Here is a 21,937-nt window from a genome sequence, read left to right as displayed (position 1 = left end):
AGTAGACATGGATCATTTTGGCACAGGAGGTTTACTGTAACTGTAACCACAGCTGCTGATTCAAGCCCATCTTCACTCGTTACCTCCCGCTGTCTCTACACGGTGCTACTCACCAGTACAGGGCTGTGGGAGGTGGCAGGCTGCAGGCTGGACAAGCGGCGGGCGAGCAAGGCGCGGTAGCTACTGTCCGGGTCGTCCTCCAGTGCCGCACTGTCGGGCTGGGAGTCCTCCACGATCAAGCACGGGTTCTCTGCATGGGGCAGACTCGAATCCAGGTCACTTCCGCTAGGATCCATCGGGTTATGGCATGCAAGGACAGCAGGTAGCGTAGCTGCTGCGCCAAAACAAAGAGCGAATATTATAGGAATATATTATAGGAACAACTGCCCGAGTGTTAGGTAAACATGATCAATATAATAACTGAATCGATCCGTCTGGTGCCATGGACTTGCAGTCCTCTTTCCGATAAATAGCTAGTTAGAAGACCATAACAGAATTTGCTAGTCTAACAAGCTAGCTACCGATAACGAGTTAGCCTAGCTACGTTTAGGAAGTGAGAGCACAGCACATGACTGAGAGCAAAACGTTGAGCACACTAGTTAGTCCATAAAAAAACAGCCATGTATAATATTTATTCACTTAGCTAGCTAGTCTGCTAAAAAAAAAAATACGAATTACGATTGCAACCACAATTTGAGCTGGTGTCCTTTTGGCATAGCTAGTTACCTTGGAGGTCCAACAACTAGCCCAATCATTTCATTAGCCCATCCCCCTTTCGCCGTAAAACTACACATAAGGATGGTTATGGTTGATCTGGGACGCTTCTGGCTCTGTCGTCATACCAAAACAGTTTGAATACGCGGTTTGAGACGCTTGCTGAGTAAAACATAAAACAGCAAAACTATTAGCGTCATACTCTACAGCTAGCTATATTTCACGAAATCGTAACATTTGTAAACAAGGCTGTTCTGGCAGCAGAACTTCGAAATCGGAAACCCGCAAACGCATTCACAGGGGAAATATTTGGCATAAACATACGACAGCTTAGCTAACCATCTAATGCTAGTTAGTTAACGTCGTTAACCAGAATTGAACACCTAGCTACGGACCTTCAAAATGCAATGTTGTGTTTGGGGGTGCAAGGCCCAATATCGGAAAGGAGGAGGGTTAGGGTTTTTCCGATTCCCTACTGGAGAGAACGAAATTGCTAAAAATCAAAGGAAAACTTGGATAAAAATGGTGAAGATTAAAAACCCCGAACCAGATCTGCCTTCCCGTTTGGGTGGTAAATTGGTACTCCAAATGGGAAACGACTGGCACCCTACTACCTCCTCTCGCATTTGTGGGAGGCACTTTGTTTTAAGTAAGTTGATGGCCAGTTCGTAGCCAACAGACCCTACCTGCTTGCTTACAGCTGCGCTAGGATAGGACAGGCTTCCGGTGTAGATTAAGACAATTGAGGGGGGTGAGGTATGGCATGGAAAACATACCTCAATCCAGGGATGAGAAATGCGTTGTTCTCCGAATTGGCCCATTGTCCCAACTGTTACACCTAGAAGATTGAACAAATGCAACAAAAAAATAGCAGCTCAAACTTCTCGGTGTAACAGTTGGGATGATGGGACAATTCGGAGAACAACTCATTTTCCATCCCTGGATTGAGGTATATTATACAAGCCATTTCTAATCTAAACAAGCCTGTCTGACCCTAGTGCAGCTGTAAGCAAGCTGGTCGATCTGCTGGCCAGTCAATTTGATGCATTTCCTATGACAGTGGTTGGCTTCCCGACAAAGAGCTAGCAAGCTACAGAGTTTTCATGAAGGAAGTGATGTACGGTAAACTGTCAGACAGTTCACACAGGCAACTGCATAGAACACCACATTTCCAGTGCAATAATTTAAGTGTCTGTCTGAAGAGACTGAAATCTAATTTGAGTTCATATTTCAGAAAAACCAAACCTACATCCGGACCACCCTGACTTTGCCCCATCCCTCTTCCTTCGCCCAGAGGACGATGCCTTGAGTCCGAACACAGCTCAGACAGAAGGGAAAAGAAACCTGCAGAGCTATGACAGAGCAGTGAAGAAGAAGAAGTGCCTTGACCTTAGTGAGGTTGGAGGTGCTGACCTGAGGGACAGTTATGCTGACACCACAGAAGAAACTGAAGAGCAGGACCTGGGCACCTGTGTATCGTGTGAGGTCCTGAGGAAGTCCTTAAATTATTTGCAGTCCAGGCATGATGCTCTGCAAGTCGAAGCTGTCAATCTCAGGGCGGAGAGAGACTTTTACAAATATAACACATCTCAATCCTCTCTCTTTGTTGACACCTTTACAGACAGAGACAATCAAATGCATACAGTGAGAGAAGTGCCAAGCATGGCTAAACCAAATGGTATGAACCAACAATGTACTGGGATGGTTGAGGAGCCCTGTCTTATGGAGGTTGAGGGGTTATGTTCTGTGAAGGTTGAGGAGCTTTGTCCTGTGAAGGTTGAGGGGGACTATGATCAAGTGTTGATTAAGGAAGAGGAACAACAGATCCAAATAGAACTTTGTAGCCCCTTGGCTAGTCAGGACAAAGTGACCCATGTCTCCCAGGATAAACCTACCCAGCATAGCAACATTATGAAGGCCACCAGGCGACCATGTCTGTTAGCTCAGCATAAACCCATCCAGATAGTCAACACAATGTCACTCACCGGGGTGGTAGCCCCCAGGCCCCCAAGTCAGGTAACCAAGGATAAACCTATCCAGCTTGCCAAAACCAACGACCAATGTTCTGTGAAGGTTGAGGAGTCATGTTTTGTGAAGGTTGAGGTGGACTATGATCAAATGTCGATTAAGGAAGCAGAGCAACAGGTCCAAATAGAAATCTGTAGCCCCTTGGCTAGTCAAGACAAAGTGACCAATGTCTCTCGCAGGTTGCCAATTCATGTCCCCAAGGATAAAACTATCCAGCTTGCCAAAGCCGTAGTAGAAAGCCACCTAATGACGAACCATCTGCCTGGCAGCCAAACCACTGCTGAGCCTTTACAGAAGACTCCTCTGTCAGCTCAAAGGACACCTGTTGCAGGCAAACAAATTCAGAGAAGCATAACACACACAGAGAGGGATGAGTTGCTTTGGCTGGACTACATGAAGTGGAATGTGCGTCTTCCTGCAAGCACAATTAGAACCGCACACAAGTTTCAGACGCCTAGGGCAACAGTGCAATACCTTCTACACGCGGTCTTCTCCCAATGTGAACTCGCCACCAGCAATCTCAAGGGCATTCCTGCACTGGGCCTTAACAAACTGGACCCGGACAAACTTTCTGCCATAAGACAGTTTGTCACCACCAAGTTTCGTCGTTTAGACATGCGTCAATGTGGTAAAGACTGGGTCAAGTGCCGGCGCCAGATAACCAGCATGCTCCGGAACATTCGGAAGGAGGACAGGAAGTCGAGGGGGCTCTCAGGAAACCTTTGTATGATAGAGAAGGTGTTAACGGATCAGAGTTTACCCTGTCAGCCATCGCCTCCCTCATTCCCCTCGATCTCCCAACAGCACACAGCTGCCTTCTACAACCCAACAGAAGAAGAAGAGATCCTCTGTCTGGAGAGTTAGGTTACACAATATCTGCAATGATGTTTGCATTTTCTTGTAATAAACAGTTTGTTGGGAGTAAAAAAATATAATATGACTGACAATGTATATTTGAACTTTGGTTGATGTATCGGCTACATGTGGTAGAGTGGAGCTTTGAAGGAGTGATGTGTGGATACTGGACACTGGGTTAGGTTAGGGTTAGTCACAGGCTGTGTTCAATAGCAGTTGTATAGATGGGGTGAGCTGCCCCCAGAATATGAAGTGCTTGAGACACTGGTAAAAAACCTAAATGCAATCCATCATTATAACATGGCACTCCAATCAGACCTGTCGGTGGCTATGAAAGGGCCTCTTTTTCCTCAATCTCCTTCCTGCTGGCTCTCCCCGTTATGAGCACGTTAGAAGTGAATTCCTACTGGCTCTCTCCATTATGAGCACGTTAGAAGTGAATTCCTGCTGGCTCTCCCCGTTATGAGCACGTTAGAAGTGAATTCCTGCTGGCTCTCCCCATTATGACCACGTTAGAAGTGAATTCCTGCTGGCTCTCTCCATTATGAGCACGTTAGAAGTGAATTCCTGCTGGCTCTCCCCATTATGAGCATGTTAGAAGTGAAACCAAAGGTGGATAGTCTTTCCATAAGGGAGCTGAGTGAAATAACTCATACACACATTTTGAGCATAATATACTAGGTATATAATCTGTACATAGATGAATTATTTTATTTCAAGTTATTTTAACAGGATTCCTGTATGCCTGGAGTTCATTCACTCAGCCAGTTTTTTAGGGTAAAGATTGCCAACGTTTGCAGCTGGTGGCACCGTGGCAGCCCTGGCTATGTAAACAAAATCAATGTGTGGATTGCTGTCTCGTCTAACATGGACTTGTTTTCATTTAATTTCATGAAATAGGTGAACTATCTGTTTAATCAAACCAGTCCCATGGATACTCAGGACTACTTTAACCTCCCTCTGTTTCTATGGTGACGCCACAATCTGTTCCTCACAAAAGTAGGGCGGCATTAGAAAATATTTCTCATGCATCAAGACCCAGGACATTTAGCATTTATCTCTAACCAAGTATGTAATCAGCATGCAGTTGCTTACCTATGTGTGCCTAATGAAATCAATTGGATCAGATGTAGGATGGTACATTACGGTTACTGATAGTTTCCACTATATAATCTACTATCATCTACCCAGACATGTGCTGTGTCTGAAATGGCTAGGGAATAGGGTGCCATTTAAAATGCTGCCATAGGCACATTTGTATCTCATTCTAAGAGAGGCCACAGAAAAGGCTTGATGTTTGAATGTAGGAAAACGCTTTATACAAATTCCCACATCCTCAGTGAATTGACTCTGAAATGTCTCACTTATTTTTTGTCAGAGGACACCAAGTCCATTAGTGATGCTATGGCAACTATTGAAATAAGTATTTATAACAAGGTCTTTAGTCTTTACATCTTAACACAGAGAACCTTGAGTCTAGTTGACCCACTGGCACTCTGAGTCTTCATAAACCACCTCAGCTGAGAAAGAACAGCGTATGATCGTTCCCTTAGTGTAGCATGGGAATGAATAGCTTAGGCTGAGATAGTTTATTCAAATGATTAGATTTGTTTAAACGTGTATCTACATGCAGCACAGAAAGGTTATTTGAGCCAGTACAACTCAATAGCAATCACAAGTAGGCTATCTTTGGCACATTATTGAGGCACCCATAATACACTCCTACCCTGCAATGAAGATGACACATTTTGGGTTGTCCTTGGACAGCATGCAACCTCATGAGCTGATATCATTTATAGCCTAATTTCGTTGATAAACAATATATAATATATGCATAAAATGTTTAATCAAAATGTTTCAAATAAGCTAGCCTATACATAAATATGATTTACCTATTTTAATTTTAAAAAATAAAATAACGGAACAACAGCATTAGATCGTGCATACTTTTCTTCAAGCCCAACCCTAAACACAGCACCACTGATATGGAAATCATATGGCTATAGGCGACACATACGTACACGGTGCGGTGCATCGTGCTGGCGCGTCATATCGCCAAGCTGACCAGTTGAGTTGGAACCGAAAATATGAAATGCGCAGCAGCTGGAGAACGAAAATCCAAACGCAAGACACTATTCTGAACCTGTCCTTGAACACGAACCAGTGACATTGATTCTCAAATAGGCCTATATGATGACACGTTTCCCTCCAAAATGTATTAGGCGCTAGAAAGTACAAACTATTGCTTTACCTGAAAAGTTGATTTCCTCTTTTGCAAGCAGAAAGTATGAGATTTGTTTTGCCCCCTTTGCAGCAATAACGGTGCGCGTTGACTGCGTTCACATCTCTCTCTCTCGCCCCCCCCCCCCCCCCCCCCTCCTCTCTTTTCCAGGAAGACAGGGTGTGGATACAGACACTACCACTTAAAGATGCAATGGCATTTTTAACATGTTGGCATAATTAGTGCATGTAGGTGCTGAGGTGCGCACACTCTTAGAAAAAAAGGTGCCATCTAGAACTTAAAAGGGGTATTCGACTGTCCCCATAGGAAAACACTTTGAATAACCCTTTTTGGTTCTAGGTATAACCCTTTTGGGTTCAATCTAGAACCTTTCCCACAGAGGGTTCTACCTGGAACAAAAAAGGGTTCTCCTATGTGGCCCTTTTGGGACTTTGTTTCTTCTAAAGTGCAGGACAACACGTGTGTTATTTACTGTGGGACTGGGATGACTTTTAATACATCTAAAATGTTGATCATGTAATTATGTTAGGCTATATTTTCATCACTTTTGGCAAAGTCAGCATTAACAAAAATGTGCACTAAAATAATACAAGTAGGGTAATGCTGTGGTTGGTTCTATATTGTGCTTGGTTCTATAACTATTCTGTACTGTCATTAGCTGTATGGTACAGGTTTATGGAATATCTAATCCAGAAGAAAATATGATGTAGCCTACTGGGACAGCTCAAGTTTGAGAATCCAATTTATTCAATGTATTTAGGCTGTCTGATTCACTGATTTTAGAATTGTAAAATCTAGGGTGCTCAACCAGGGGTACTAGGACCCTGGGGGTACTTGGCATATCCACAGGGGTACTTGAGGGTCCTCACACAGTTCCAACTCCATCATCAAGTTCGCTGACGACACAACAGTAGTAGGCGTGATTACCAACAACGACAATACAGCCAACAGGGAGGAGGTAGGCACTCTGACGGTGTGGTGCCAGGTAAACAACCTCTCCCTCAATGTTAGCTGAACAAAGGAGCTGAGTCTGGACTTCGGGAGGAACCAGGCTGGACACGCCCCCATCCTCATCAACGGGTCCACAGTGGAGACTGTTAATAACTTCAGATTCCTTGGCGTACATATCTCAGAGAAGGTCAAATGCTCTAACCACATGGACATCGTGGTGAAGAAGGCACGACAGCAACTCTTCAACCTCAGGATGCTGAAGAAATACGTCCTGTCCCTGAGGATCCTCATAGTGTTCTACATGAGCACCATCGAGAGCATACTGTCGGGCTATATCACAGTCTGGTACGGCAACTGTACCACCGCGGACCGCAAGGCTTTTCAGAGGGTGATACATGTAGCCGAACACACCATTGGATGCACACTGCCTGCCCTACAGGACACCTACAACACCAGGTGTCGCAGAAAGGCTAAGAACATCACCAGAGACCCCAGACATCCAAGCCATGCCCTGTTCTCCCCTCTTCAATCACTCAGACACGGGCAGTACAGGAGCATCATGACAAGGTGCACCTGTGTAATGATCATACTGTTTAATCAGCTTCTTGATATGCCACACCTGTCAGGTGGATGGATTATCTTGGCAAAGGAGAAATGCTCACTAACAGGGATGTAATCAAATTTGTGCTCAACATTTTTGAGAAATAAGCTATTCTTTTTTTTTGTTGCAAATGGACAATTTCTGGGATCTTTTATTTCAGCTCATGAAACATGGGACCATGTTGCATTTATATTTTTGCTCAGTATATATTCTAGATTTTTGTTATAATAATTTGTATTGTTTTTTTGTTCACTTGTTCCCCACACCCCCTCAATGATCATGCTGCTGCTCCCCCTATGGTCATTCCCCACACACCCTCAATGATCATGCTGCTGCTCCCCCTATGGTCATTCCCCACACCCCCTCAATGATCATGCTGCTGCTCCCCCTGTGGTCATTCCCCACACGCCCTCAATGATCATGTTGCTGCTCCCCCTGTGGTCATTCCCCACACCCCCTCAATGATCATGCTGCGGCTCCCCCTGTGGTCATTCCCCACACCCCCTCAATGATCATGTTGCTGCTCCCCCTGTGGTCATTCCCCACACACCCTCAACAGTCTTTACTCTGCCGCCAACCCATGGACATTTATTTATTCATCACTGCTACAGTTGTTATTATTATATAGTGCTATTTCTATTACTATTGTTGTTGTTTTATTACCATTTTCGTTATTGTATTTTACTTAGTCCTGCATGTTGGAGCTCGAAACCTAAGATATTCACTGTACCCTGCCATCACACCTGTAACCCTGTACATGTGACTATTAAAGACTCTGAATCTGAATCTGTATCTGTATCATGAGACCATGGGTCTACTGGTAAAATGCACATGACGGGGTACTTCAGGGGTACTCCTGGCAGAGCAAAATTCAGTTGGTTGTACAGTAACTGAAAAAGGTTGGGAACCACTGGCCTACTAGCCTCGTACGAACCATCCTGATCTCACAAGCTAAGAGCTTATAAGAGTCTACTGGCCTATGGGACTGTTTTAAAAACATTTTAACTTGTCACACCAATATGTTGGTTTTGGTCTGTGCTTTAACTGTGTACAACCTAAACCACATTCTGAAACATCCTGCATACCAATCAACATTGTAACAGTCGTTTACTTCATTTAGAGAAATGATGTAAGAAAATGAACATTAATATTTTAATTTACGGTACTGATTTGTCTATTAGTAAACCAATGGACTTAATATTACACTTATTCTTAAGAAATCTTTTTAAAGCAATCAAACCAAAAGGGTTCTCATTTAGTCCTACAGAGGGCAGTAGATACTCTTGTTCTCAAGCACAGCAGGTTCAGTTTTAGAGGATCTTGTCTCAGTGTGAGATCAATAGGAGTGCTGACTCATTGAGGGATGTAACACTGGCAGGCTGTGTCCCAAATGGAAACCTATTTCCTACATAGTGCACTACTTTTCACCAGGGCCCATAGGGCTCTGGTTAAAAGTAGTACACTAAATAGGGAATAGGGTACCATTTGGGACACAAACACTGTCCTGCTGAGAGGAGGGAGATGTACTCCAGAGCAGGGACGTGGCGTATTAACAACCCCAGCCATCTCTCACTGCTGTGGGAGACGTCACCATCTGACAGGCACCTCCCAAACACAGCAGCCTTAGAGTAACCTAAAGCACACTGTGGTGTGCTTGGTAGATATATAAGGTGAGAGCATCCATGCACATGTAAATGTGTCGAAGAAGGAAGGCTAGGGTGAATAAAATGCCACCATGTGAAAAGACAGTGAATGGCTATAGGCCTACTGCTTCCTGTTTACTAATTGTTTACAAATATTGCTTTCTTTGTATTTAAATTCTCACTTCACCATCAACAAACTTTTTCTGATCATACTTCATGTCAAAGTAAGATCAAAAGACACACACACACACATTTTAAAAATGGTATTGTTGTAATATTGTACATTTGATATTGTACATGTGTAATGGTGGAGTGGTGAACATGTGTATATTGCACAATGTCTTGTGTGATGTGATGTTTTATTTATGATGTAGACTATTGATTTGTTGTGATGTGTTGTTTTATTTATGATGTAGACTATTGTTTTGTTGTGATGTGTTGTTTTATTTATGATGTAGACTATTGTTTTGTTGTGATGTGTTGTTTTATTTATGATGTAGACTTGTTTTGTTGTGATGTGATGTTTTATTTATGATGTAGACTTGTTTTGTTGTGATGTGATGTTTTATTTATGATGTAGACTATTGTTTTGTTGTGATGTGATGTTTTATTTATGATGTAGACTATTGTTTTGTTGTGATGTGTTGTTTTATTTATGATGTAGACTTGTTTTGTTGTGATGTGATGTTTTATTTATGATGTAGACTATTGTTTTGTTGTGATGTATTGTTTTATTTATGATGTAGACTTGTTTTGTTGTGATGTGTTGTTTTATTTATGATGTAGACTATTGATTTGTTGTGATGTGTTGTTTTATTTATGATGTAGACTATTGATTTGTTGTGATGTGTTGTTTTATTTATGATGTAGACTGTTGTTTTGTTTTGTTGTGATGTATTGTTTTATTTATGATGTAGACTGTTGTTTTGTTGTGATGTGTTGTTTTATTTATGATGTAGACTATTGATTTGTTGTGATGTGTTGTTTTATTTATGATGTAGACTTGTTTTGTTGTGATGTGTTGTTTTATTTATGATGTAGACTATTGTTTTGTTGTGATGTGTTGTTTTATTTATGATGTAGACTTGTTTTGTTGTGATGTGTTGTTTTATTTATGATGTAGACTATTGTTTTGTTTTGTTGTGATGTATTGTTTTATTTATGATGTAGACTATTGTTTTGTTTTGTTGTGATGTGTTGTTTTATTTATGATGTAGACTATTGTTTTGTTGTGATGTGTTGTTTTATTTATGATGTAGACTTGTTTTGTTGTGATGTGTTGTTTTATTTATGATGTAGACTTGTTTTGTTGTGATGTTTTATTTATGATGTAGACTATTGTTTTGTTGTGATGTATTGTTTTATTTATGATGTAGACTTGTTTTGTTGTGATGTGATGTTTTATTTATGATGTAGACTATTGTTTTGTTTTGTTGTGATGTGTTGTTTTATTTATGATGTAGACTATTGTTTTGTTTTGTTGTGATGTGTTGTTTTATTTATGATGTAGACTATTGTTTTGTTGTGATGTATTGTTTTATTTATGATGTAGACTTGTTTTGTTGTGATGTGTTGTTTTATTTATGATGTAGACTATTGTTTTGTTTTGTTGTGATGTATTGTTTTATTTATGATGTAGACTATTGTTTTGTTTTGTTGTGATGTGTTGTTTTATTTATGATGTAGACTATTGTTTTGTTGTGATGTATTGTTTTATTTATGATGTAGACTTGTTTTGTTGTGATATGTTGTTTTATTTATGATGTAGACTTGTTTTGTTGTGATGTATTGTTTTATTTATGATGTAGACTTGTTTTGTTGTGATGTGTTGTTTTATTTATGATGTAGACTGTTGTTTTGTTTTGTTGTGATGTGTTGTTTTATTTATGATGTAGACTGTTGTTTTGTTGTGATGTGTTGTTTCATTTATGATGTAGACTATTGTTTAGATTTTTTGTGATGTGTTGATTTGTTCCTGTTTGGACCTCAGGAAGAGTAGCAGCTGCCTTGGCAACAGCTAATGGAGATACTTATAAAATACTAAATACTAATACAATCTCTTCCCGATTTGCTGTGTCCTTTCAACGCTCAATGTTCAACTATTCATACGTGTATAATACAGTCAGATATTGAACGTCAGATCAGAGACCAATCAAGTGAATGATGAAAAAACGAGACGTCCCTTCATATTCAGATTAGGTCATGTGGTATAGGTTGTCAAACAAAACCTCCATGGGGAGAATGTATTTATAACTCAGCAATTATTTATGTTCTGAGATAGCTGTTCAAATGCTGAGTATGACATCACAAATTGTGTAAATCTTTGTTTTACTCCCCAAATCTCTCCAGTCCTGTCCTCCACCCTCTCTCTCCTGTTCTTTCTTGGATAATTGCCCAGATTGGTCTGTTTGGTACAGTGCATAGTACTCTCCGGGGAGATTATATGACGTAAAGCTCCTGGTCATATAGCTCCTAAACCACCTATACGCTGTAATTACCAGACATAGAAACTGCACCTATAGTACAATAGTGTCAACTATAAGGGTCAAAGTCAAACAGTGATTTTGGTCTTTAAATTATAATTTCAAAATGGCCTTAAAATGACAATCAAACAGATCGAAATCTGAAATAAATGTTCATATTCTGGCGCTGAATTTCATCTCTACCTGAATGTTTCTGTCATAAAGTGACTATATGAGTTACACGATCTACTATCAGGACAAACAACCCTTTTAATTCATTGTCGTCAATAAAAGGTGAAAAGAATGAAGTCTTACTATTCATTTAGTTCTCAGTTTCCAAAGTAAAGGTCAATGTACTTCAACTGTATATGTAGGCTAATATGCATCCTGATTCAAGATCATTTATGTCCCACAACAACTGAGTTTCCTGTTATAAAACATGGCAAGTGGAGAACTCAATGAACATTCTCCAATTTTCAGGTAATTTCATGCCAGCTTTTCCCCTCTGTAGCTAATTTGGTTATTTTCCAGCTATTTTAGGAGATAATCAAATACATTAACATTGTACAAAAACATATTCTATTCCACTTGTCTCTGAGGCCTTTTGTTGTGAACGTCTCTGCACAGATGAAGGGTTGTTGTGTTCAGGGAGGGAACAAAGAAGTGTCAGTGTGGAAGCCTACTGGAAACATCTCCTGGTGGTACATCCAGAGACAGGGATATAAATACACCTATTTATTCCAGAGAAACAACTTCAGTTCCTCTAGATCCAGATATATCAAAGACAGTCTTACAGGAACACCTGTTCCCTGAGATATTTGATGAGTAGGCCTATTAGGAAACTACAGGACTAGTTGTAGTAGCCTATTAGGAAACTACAGGACTGGTTGTAGTAGGCCTATTAGGAAACTACAGGACTAGTTGTAGTAGGCCTATTAGGAAAATACAGGACTAGTTGTAGTAGGCCTATTAGGAATCTACAGGACTAGTTGTAGTAGGCCTATTAGGAATCTACAGGACTAGTTGTAGTAACCCTATTAGGAATCTACAGGACTAGTTGTAGTAACCCTATTAGGAAACTACAGGACTAGTTGTAGTAGGCCTATTAGGAATCTACAGTACTAGTTGTAGTAGGCCTATTAGGAAACTACAGGACTAGTTGTAGTAGGCCTATTAATAAACTACAGGACTAGTTGTAGTAGGCCTATTAGGAAACTACAGCACTAGTTGTAGTAGGCCTATTAGGAAACTACAGGATTAGTTGTAGTAGGCCTATTAGGAAACTACAGGACTAGTTGTAGTAGGCCTATTAGGAAACTACAGGACTAGTTGTAGTAGGCCTATTAGGAAACTACAGCACTAGTTGTAGTAGGCCTATTAGGAAACTACAGGACTAGTTGTAGTAGGCCTATTAGGAATCTACAGGACTAGTTGTAGTAGGCCTATTAGGAAACTACAGGACTAGTTGTAGTAGGCCTATTAGGAAACTACAGCACTAGTTGTAGTAGGTCTATTAGGAAACTACAGGACTAGTTGTAGTAGGCCTATTAGGAAACTACAGGACTAGTTGTAGTAGGCCTATTAGGAATCTACAGGACAAGTTGTAACAGGCCTATTAGGAAACTACAGCACTAGTTGTAGTAGGCCTATTAGGAAACTACAGCACTAGTTGTAGTAGGCCTATTAGGAAACTACAGGACTAGTTGTAGTAGGCCTATTAGGAAACTACAGCACTAGTTGTAGTAGGCCTATTAGGAAACTACAGCACTAGTTGTAGTAGGCCTATTAGGAAACTACAGGACTAGTTGTAGTAGGCCTATTAGGAAACTACAGGACTAGTTGTAGTATGCCTATTAGGAAACTACAGCACTAGTTGTAGTAGGCCTAATGCTGGTGGTTTACAGCTATGTAAGAAATGAGGAGGACCATGTAGTATACCACTCATCATCATCATCATCATCATCATCATCATCACAACCATTACCTATACAAGACAGTCGATTCAGATAAACTTGATAAACATTATCATAATCCCCATGTCGGATTTGGCCAATGGCGTGCTGTGACATCAAATAGCCACATAACCCTGCACCAATCAAATCGCGTTCCTCTCACGAGCCACACCCACTGGTCCTCCCCCCAGCCATCCCTCATGCACTGTGCTGCTACCGGATGCAGTTGTCATGGAGATGGAAAAGGACCCAGCTTACACTCGTCGTGCTGTTGCCATGGAAATCCCCGTGGCAGCAGCATCGCTCTCTGTAGCGCCAGGAGAGCCGGAGGAGCAGCGCGAGCCCGCCCTACCCTTTCAGCACCGTGGACAGCACCATAGGACCAGACCGCCGTTCAACCACGGGAGATTTTATATGCTGATAGTTATCGGAGAAATCTCAACGGACCACCACCTTCAGTCTGCCAAAAAACACATAAAACAGGGTGAGTGGGCTACTTGACTGGGGATTATAAGTCTTTACACATCTTTCTAAACTGTTGAAGTTCAAGATTGCCCACAAAGATTTTGTTTTATGTAAAAATGTAGTTTGTTTAAATGTCAGAGGCTTGACCCCTATGCATTGGCCTGCACTTGCAATATTCAAATGTACGACAAAAGTCAAACCAAAGAGTTTTTTAGAACAAGCTGTGACTGTTAGGAATATTGTCATCTAATTCGTCCGTTGCAGCGGATCTAAAAGGGAGCGAATGACGCCTACATCTCTAACATAGGCTGCAGCATGAGTGGGTTGGATTTCACATTGAACAGAGCTGTTTGGTAACGCATACATAGAGGACACTGCACCAGATGTATAGCCCCCTATATGGCTGAATATAGCAATACGCAACACAAAACTATTCTACTGTATGTGAGATCCTGAATGGTTTCTGGAATAAAGGGTTGAATTACTCTTTATAGTTTGCAATGGATTATTCTCCATAGTTATTACAGTTGACTAGAATAACTAAGAATTTGCAAATGTGCAGTCAGTAGGCCCTACTGGGTTATCTGAAACACTGGAATATAGATGAAATAAAATAATTCCAGACAAAAAAAACATGATGTGAATGTGATGTTAAATTATTCTAGAGAAAAGTGTGACGGGTCATTGAATAGAATACTGTTGTGCATGGAGGCAACACACTGGCCAATCAAGACAAAAAACAAACCCTGCCCTGATGTCTCTTCCTGACTCAATAGACACTCTATTAAATAAGAACTGGCATCATTCAGGGAAACAGCTTGCATACTGAGTAGCTAGCTCACTGTTTACAGGGGGCATAATTAGGTTCATCATATAACTGCCAATATTAATAACAATCATCTTCCTACAAGAGGTTATTTCCCAACCCAGTCATTTTCCGGTGTTATTGTACATTCGGGGTTATCAGCTCAGTGGTCGAAGGCCATAGTGTTTAATGGTTTTTATTCCATGCCTTTGATTCAGCGGTTGATTAAGATGGTGAAAGACAGGTGTGTTCCCTCTCCAGCCTATTAGTAGAAATCTACCAATCAGTGCCAAGGAGCAATAACTACCAGCAGGGTCATGTTCATTTGGTCACGCAATAGAAATCAGACCCTAGACAGGCCACTCCACTCCAACAGTAATGTGTTTGTTGTATAGTTATAGAGCATTATGGGTCATGAAGTGCATCATGCTACATTTGTTATTGTGTGTTAACAGGACTGCGGTCGTGGGACATCGATCTGACTTTGTGCGACCTGAACAGAGAGCTACAGCTTTTCGCGACGCGACACTCTGCCCAGTTCTCCTCAGAGGTCAAAGGTTAGTCCTGTTCAGGATCAAAGGTGACAGTTTGGGGTTGCACAACTCACATGGACAAACGGACCTTGCAATAAATTAGCACGTTCAAAGGGATCAGTTTGAGGAAGGCGAGGCGCAGAATCACTCATCTTGATCACATAATGAGTCGTTTTTCGGGATGCAAGGGGATTTGTCGATCAGTGATTCTGAGCAGTCCGACTGCAATATAGTCAGTCAATCTCAAACATACATACTAACGAGAGGAGAGGAACTGACGAACAGTGTCATCCCATTGTCTTGAGTCTAGTGTTTCATGTCTGCTTGGTTTGTGTGTTTACCACATTTTACAAAAAAAGCTGAAAAACAGATGTAACGTTTCCTCATATTTCCTCCTTATGAGCCTAATCGATAAAAAGTTGATACATCAGCCCTGATGCCGTCTGGACAGCTTTGCTCTGTTATTACACTAACTAGCATTTGAAAGGTTTTGCCAGAATAAATCTAACGTTTCGTGACAGGAGCCGTTTGAGAGAATTCATGGGTTGCGTCCCAAATAGTACCCTATTCCCTATTTGGTGCACTACTTTTGACCAGAGCCCTGGTTCCTTAAAGGGCTCTAAAGGAAGTCGCACACTCATCTCTACTGCTGTGTTTTTTTTTTTTACCAACACTTCGGCCAAAGAACAGGGTTCTTTCAGAGCTGTAGTTAGTTGCTGCAAGAACTTGCCTTATCATTGACATCCACCTGGCTGTCTGTCTGCGGTTATGACTGCTGAAGGACACATATACACATCTACAGTGCCTAGTGAAAGTCTACACACTCCTTGCACAGTTGTCACATTTTGCTGACTTAAAATTAAACATAAAAAAGGAATAATAAAAAAATGTATCTACACAACCTGCTTAACGTTTTCAAAGTGTACGCCTTGATTACGTACAGCCCCACTACACCAGCCTCTACCAGCCCCACTACAGCAGGCCCCACTGTCCACCCCTCCTTCACCTGGTCCCAGCGGGATTCGGCTCACGCTCCCGAGGGAGTATGATGGGACGGCTGCCGGTTGCCAGGGGTTCCTACTCCAGCTGGAGCTCTACCTGGCGACCGTCCACCCGGCTCCTTCGGGACGTGAGAGCGTGTCCGCCCTCATCTCCTGTCTCTCAGGCAAAGCCCTGGAATGAGAAATGCCGTATGGAGTGAAGGAGACGCAGCATTGGACCATTACGCAGAGTTCACCCGCCGCTTTCGGTTAGTTTTTGACCACCCGCCTGAGGGTCGAGCAGCGGGTGAACGTCTGTTCCACCTGACGTAGAGGGCAAGCAGCGCGCAGGATTTCGCTTTGGACTTCCGGACCCTGGCCGCCAGCGCGGTATGGAACGACAGGGACCTGATCGATCACTACCGGTGCAGTCTGCACGAGGACGTCCGTAAGGAGTTGGCCTGCCGAGACACCACCCTCACGTTGGACCAGCTGGTGGACCTGTCCATCAGCTGCACTACTTTGGTGCACTACTTGGATCAGAGAGCCCTGATCAAAAGAAGTGCACTATAAAAGGAATAAAGTGCCACTTGGGACACAGCTCTGTCTAAAGGGGTTGGAATCTGAATGATGGGGGTATCAAAAATATGTCTTACCTAAAAATAAATACCATAACCATGCAAGGCTTTGATAAAAAATACATCTATTGAGAACCGAAGTGAAACCTAAAGCAAGTCATACACGCAACCCTATCCTACTGAGGTGAATATAAAAGGTGTGTGAGTGGGGGGGCATACATGACAAACACATTTTTACATGGGGAAAGATGATAGCCTCTGTCCCTCAGGAAGTGGATTTGAATACTGAGCACAGCGACGTTCTAGTTTGGTATGCCAGACTACATGTCTTGTCTGACAGCTCACCATTTGCATACCGCTGTTTGATCCTCCATCTCTACATAATCTCACATCAGGTTGCTATTGGACCAATCCACCAATCCAAATCCATTTGATTAGGATGCACTGTCGCAGTCAGGGTGCCTGTTTTGGGTACTCTGTCTGTCAACACCTGACAAACACTTATTCCTTTACTTGACTGTTTTACCTACCTGGATCTCTCTATCTGTCTCTCTGACAGTTTTATCTCCTATATTTCCCTTGCTTGTTGTCCCCCTCTATCTTACATCCCTACATTATTACTCTCCCTCTATACTTGCAGCTCTCTCATGAACAAAACAATGTCCTACACTAATGATGATTTTACCAGTAATTAAACGCCTCCTTCTCACCTCTCTCTTTCTGTCATCCTCCCTCCATCTCACCACCTCTTTTTATTTATTCTCACAGTCCCTCTCTCTTTGCACACTCCCTACTTTCTCTCTCTCCCTCTTACATACCATCTCTCATCCCCCTCTTTCCCTCTCTCCCTCTCTCCCTCCCACCTCCCATCTCTCTCTCTCTCTCTCTCTCTCTCTCTCTCCCGCTCCCTCTCTCTCTCTCTCTCTCTCTCTCTCTCTCTCTCTCTCTCTCTCTCTCTTCTACTCTCTCACTGCCCACCTCCTCTATATCTCTGTCTTTATCTCTACTCTCACTTCCTAACATCTTTCATCTCCCTCTCTCACTCCTCACCCTCTCTCTCCTACCTCCATGCCCCCCCTCTCTCTCTCTCTGTCTCTCTCTCTGTCTCTCTCTCTCTCTCTCTCTCTCTCACTCTCTGTCTCTCTCTTCTACACTCTCTCTCTCACTCTCTCTCTCTCTCTCTCTTTGGGTGAGTGAAGCTTGACTAAAGCACGATGAGGCTTGTAGGTGCCAGTGCTGAGGTCTGCATAAAATAGCATCGCTCACCCTGAGCCCCCTGTTTTCAGGCAGAGAGCAATAACTCAGACCTGCTCCAGCCCAGCCTTGGATCCAGGCTTTGCTTTGAGAAAGACACCATATTTCTGAGGTTGGCAGGTGGCATTACCATTAACCCTTGCCAGCACTGAATAAGACCTCAACTCAGCGGTGGGTTCCTGTGTTGTTACTGCTTAGTGTTCTGTTACATTCAGACCCCTATAGACGGCTACTGGCAGACCCCCATAGACTGTTACCGGCAGACCACCATAGATTGTTACTGGCAGACCCCCAGACTGCTTTTAGAACCCCATAGACGGCTACTAGTAGACCCCCATAGACTACTACTGGCAGACCCCCATAGACTACTACTGGCAGACCCTAATAGATGGCTACTGGCAGACCCCCATAGACTACTACTGGCAGACCCCCGTAGACTACTACTGGCAGACCCCCATAGACGGCTACTGGCAGACCCCCATAGACGGCTACTGGCAGACCCCCATAGACTACTACTGGCAAACCACCATAGATTGTTACTGGCGGACTCCAATAAACTGCTACTGTTAGACCCCCATAGACTGTTACTGGCAGACCTCCATAGAATGTTACTGTTAGACCCCCATAGACGGCTACTGGCAGACCCCCATAGACTGTTACTGGCAGACCCCCATAGACTACTACTGGCAAACCACCATAGATTGTTACTGGCGGACTCCAATAAACTGCTACTGTTAGACCCCCATAGACTGCTACTGGCAGACCCCCATAGACTGTTGCTGGCAGACCCCCATAGACGGCTACTGGCAGACCCTAATAGACGGCTACTGGCAGACCCTAATAGACGGCTACTGGCAGACCCTAATAGACGGCTACTGGCAGAGCCTAATAGATGGCTACTGGTAGACCCCCATAGACGGCTACTGGTAGACCCCCATAGACGGCTACTGTTAGACCACCATAGACTACTACTGGCAGACCCCCATAGACGGCTACTGGCAGACCCCCATAGATTGTTACTGGTAGACCCCCCATATACTACTACTGGCAGACCCCCATATACTACTACTGGCAGACCCCCATAGATTGTTACTGGTAGACCCCCCATATACTACTACTGGCAAGTGCCAGAACACAGCAGGGACAATACAGAGAGAGCTTCTATATTATTCAGTTTGTCACCTTGTATGTTCTTCAGTTTATCACCTTGTATGTTCTTCAGTTTATCACCTTGTATGTTCTTCAGTTTATCACCTTGTATGTTCTTCAGTTTATCACCTTGTATGTTCTTCAGTTTATCACCTTGTATGTTCTTCAGTTTATCACCTTGTATGTTCTTCAGTTTATCACCTTGTATGTTCTTCAGTTTATCACCTTGTATGTTCTTCAGTTTATCACCTTGTATGTTCTTCAGTTTATCACCTTGTATGTTCTTCAGTTTATCACCTTGTATGTTCTTCAGTTTATCACCTTGTATGTTCTTCAGTTTATCACCTTGTATGTTCTTCAGTTTATCACCTTGTATGTTCTTCAGTTTATCACCTTGTATGTTCTTCAGTTTATCACCTTGTATGTTCTTCAGTTTATCACCTTGTATGTTCTTCAGTTTATCACCTTGTATGTTCTTCAGTTTATCACCTTGTATGTTCTTCAGTTTATCACCTTATATGTAATTCAGTTTATCACCTTGTATGTTCTTCAGTTTATCACCTTGTATGTTCTTCAGTTTATCACCTTGTACGTCAGTGTTTCCAAACTCAGTTCTAGGGTTTTGCTCTAACACGACATAGCTGATTCCAATAATCAACTCATTATCATGCTTTGATTATTTGAATGAGCTCTGTACAGTAGTGCTAGGGAATAACAAACAGAAGGTTTGGGCTCCCCAGGACTGTGTTTGGTAACTGCTGTATATTAAATGTGTTGTATCATGTGTACAGTATGCAGGTTAGCTGTATCATCTGACTAGAACTAGTCAAGCTAACTGACTGAAATGATGCTTAGTGCTGCATTAATGCTCAGTATAGGTCCCTCAAATGATCATTTATACCTCGAAGCCAGTTCCACAGCTTTTCTTTCATTCTTCCCCTCTAATCAGGGAGTGGGACTCATTTAGACATGGGATACCAGGTGGGTGCAAGTCATTTTCAGGTACACTCTTAGAAAAAAGGTTTCCAAAGGGGTTCTTCAGCTGTCCCCATAGAAGAACCTCAGGTAGAAACCCAAGAAGGTTCTACATGGAACCAAAAATGGTGCTTCAAAGGGTTCTCCTATGTGGACAGATGAAGAACCCGTTTAGGTTTTAGATAGCACCTTTTTGAACAGAAAAGCAGCAGTTGTCCGGACGTCGTAGGGTAAGATTTGAACACCCCTGTCAAAGGTTCTGATCTGTTTTCTGATGTATTTCTTGATTCCATTCCTCTTCTACCACTAAATATGTTATAGGAACTAGTGTTCACTGATGATCATCCTAAAGAATACATCATGTGGCACACACCGTCATAACTACAACCGCTCAGTTCATTGGTTCCTTTTAGACAACCAGATAAAGTACATGAACGAGGGCCTCACTCAGGTGAATTGTTATCTAATATATTCTCAGGTTTGATAGAAAATGCAGTTGAATACCTGCCATGCTAAACAGTTCATCACCCGTGTGAATGGAGGTGTGTTTGCTCTAGCAGAGTTAAATCAACACTGCCAGGAAATTGAAGTGTGTAGTTTAATCACTGCACCAGAAGCGCTGGCCAAATATAGAAAGTGAGAATCTGAGGATTTGGTTCAGATTGTGTTTGGATGTGTACAGAGATTAAGAGCACCAATGCTTGCCAGTTTTGTTAAAGATGATCATATTGTTATAATAAATTGTGTTTATAGTTGATCCTTCTAAATGATTCAAGTAGCACTGCGGATGACCACACTACAGCCTTGCCCTCGTTAAAACGTTGTGCAACACTTTGTATGACCATTTAGCCCTACTTTCCTTTTTGATTGAATATGAACCCGGCATTACTCATCTCATATGTATATATATACAGTATTCTATACTATTCTACTGTATCCTAGTCACTTAATAATGTTTACATATCTGGCATTTCTCATCTCATATGTATATATACAGTATTCTATACTATTCTACTGTATCCTAGTCACTTAATAATGTTTACATATCTGGTATTTCTCATCTCATGTATATACTGTATTCTATACTATTCTATGGTATCTTAGTCACTTAATAATGTTTACATATCTTTCATTACTCATCTCATATGTATATACTGTATTCTATACTATTCTATGGTATCTTAGTCACTTAATGTTTACATATCTGGTATTACTCATCTCATGTGTATATACTGTTTTCTATACTATTCTACAGTATCTCATTCACTTAATAATGTTTACATATCTGGTATTACTCATCTCATATGTACATACTGTTTTTGAAACTATTCTACTGTATCTTAGTCCGTTCCGCTCTGACATCGCTCGTCCATATGTACAATATATAGTCTTAATTCATTCCTACTTCAATTTGTGTGTATTGGGTATATGTTGTGTAATTTGTTAGATATTACTTGTTAGATATTACTGCACTGTCAGAGCTAGAAGAACAAGCGTTTCACTACACCCGCAATAACATCTGCTAATCACGTGAATGTGACCAATACAATTTGAAGGCGCTGAGCAAATGACATAATAATGAATATAGTAATACATATCTATATAGCAGTAAATGGGTGCTTGTTTCAGTCAGAAGTATGTTCTGCTTCCTATAGGTCATTTACTGTACCCAGAAATGTATTGTGTTTTATTTCATGGCGTATTGGTTTTTCGTATTGTGTGTGAAGTTGACTGGGTCTCCATTAGACCC

The 21,937-nt window shown here is 41.9% G+C and overlaps 3 protein-coding genes across 7 annotated transcripts in view; 2 read left to right on the top strand and 1 right to left on the bottom strand.

Moving 5' to 3' along the window:
* LOC139385029 (tumor protein p53 binding protein, 1) overlaps positions 1-5,927 on the bottom strand; it is a 43,010-nt gene extending 37,083 nt beyond the window's left edge. For 2 of the 4 annotated variants that reach the window (XM_071130063.1, XM_071130062.1), the window contains exon 1: positions 114-318. In XM_071130063.1, coding sequence (XP_070986164.1) covers positions 114-296 — 183 coding nt within the window. In that variant the 5' untranslated portion in view covers positions 297-318. Of the gene's footprint in view, positions 1-113; positions 335-5,848 lie in introns of those variants that run through there. The other 2 variants (XM_071130061.1, XM_071130060.1) reach the window with 2 other exon arrangements.
* LOC139385031 (uncharacterized) lies at positions 290-5,349 on the top strand. Of its 2 annotated transcripts, none has more exons than XM_071130066.1 (2): positions 290-1,363; positions 1,949-5,349. In XM_071130066.1, the coding sequence occupies exons 1-2, from the start codon at positions 1,117-1,119 to the stop codon at positions 3,604-3,606; spliced, it is 1,905 nt and encodes a 634-aa protein (XP_070986167.1). In that variant the 5' UTR covers positions 290-1,116; the 3' UTR covers positions 3,607-5,349. The 2 variants fall into 2 exon arrangements, with proteins under 2 accessions (XP_070986167.1, XP_070986166.1); XM_071130065.1 differs by having other exon boundaries at positions 1,101-1,363; positions 2,009-3,909.
* Positions 5,928-13,673: 7,746 nt separating the features above from the next.
* The window catches only part of LOC139384416 (microtubule-associated protein 1Aa), a 78,642-nt gene continuing 70,378 nt past the window's right edge, over positions 13,674-21,937 (top strand). Inside the window, exons 1-2 of the mRNA XM_071129177.1 lie at positions 13,674-13,932; positions 15,174-15,275. Of these exons, the coding sequence (XP_070985278.1) occupies positions 13,680-13,932; positions 15,174-15,275 (355 nt within the window). The 5' untranslated portion in view covers positions 13,674-13,679. The remainder of the gene's footprint in view (positions 13,933-15,173; positions 15,276-21,937) is intronic.

This window comes from Oncorhynchus clarkii, chromosome 26 (assembly GCF_045791955.1).
Source record: "Oncorhynchus clarkii lewisi isolate Uvic-CL-2024 chromosome 26, UVic_Ocla_1.0, whole genome shotgun sequence".
NCBI lineage: Eukaryota > Metazoa > Chordata > Actinopteri > Salmoniformes > Salmonidae > Oncorhynchus > Oncorhynchus clarkii.
Note: the sequence above shows the minus strand (reverse complement) of the source record. Positions and strands in the feature narration are given on the sequence as shown.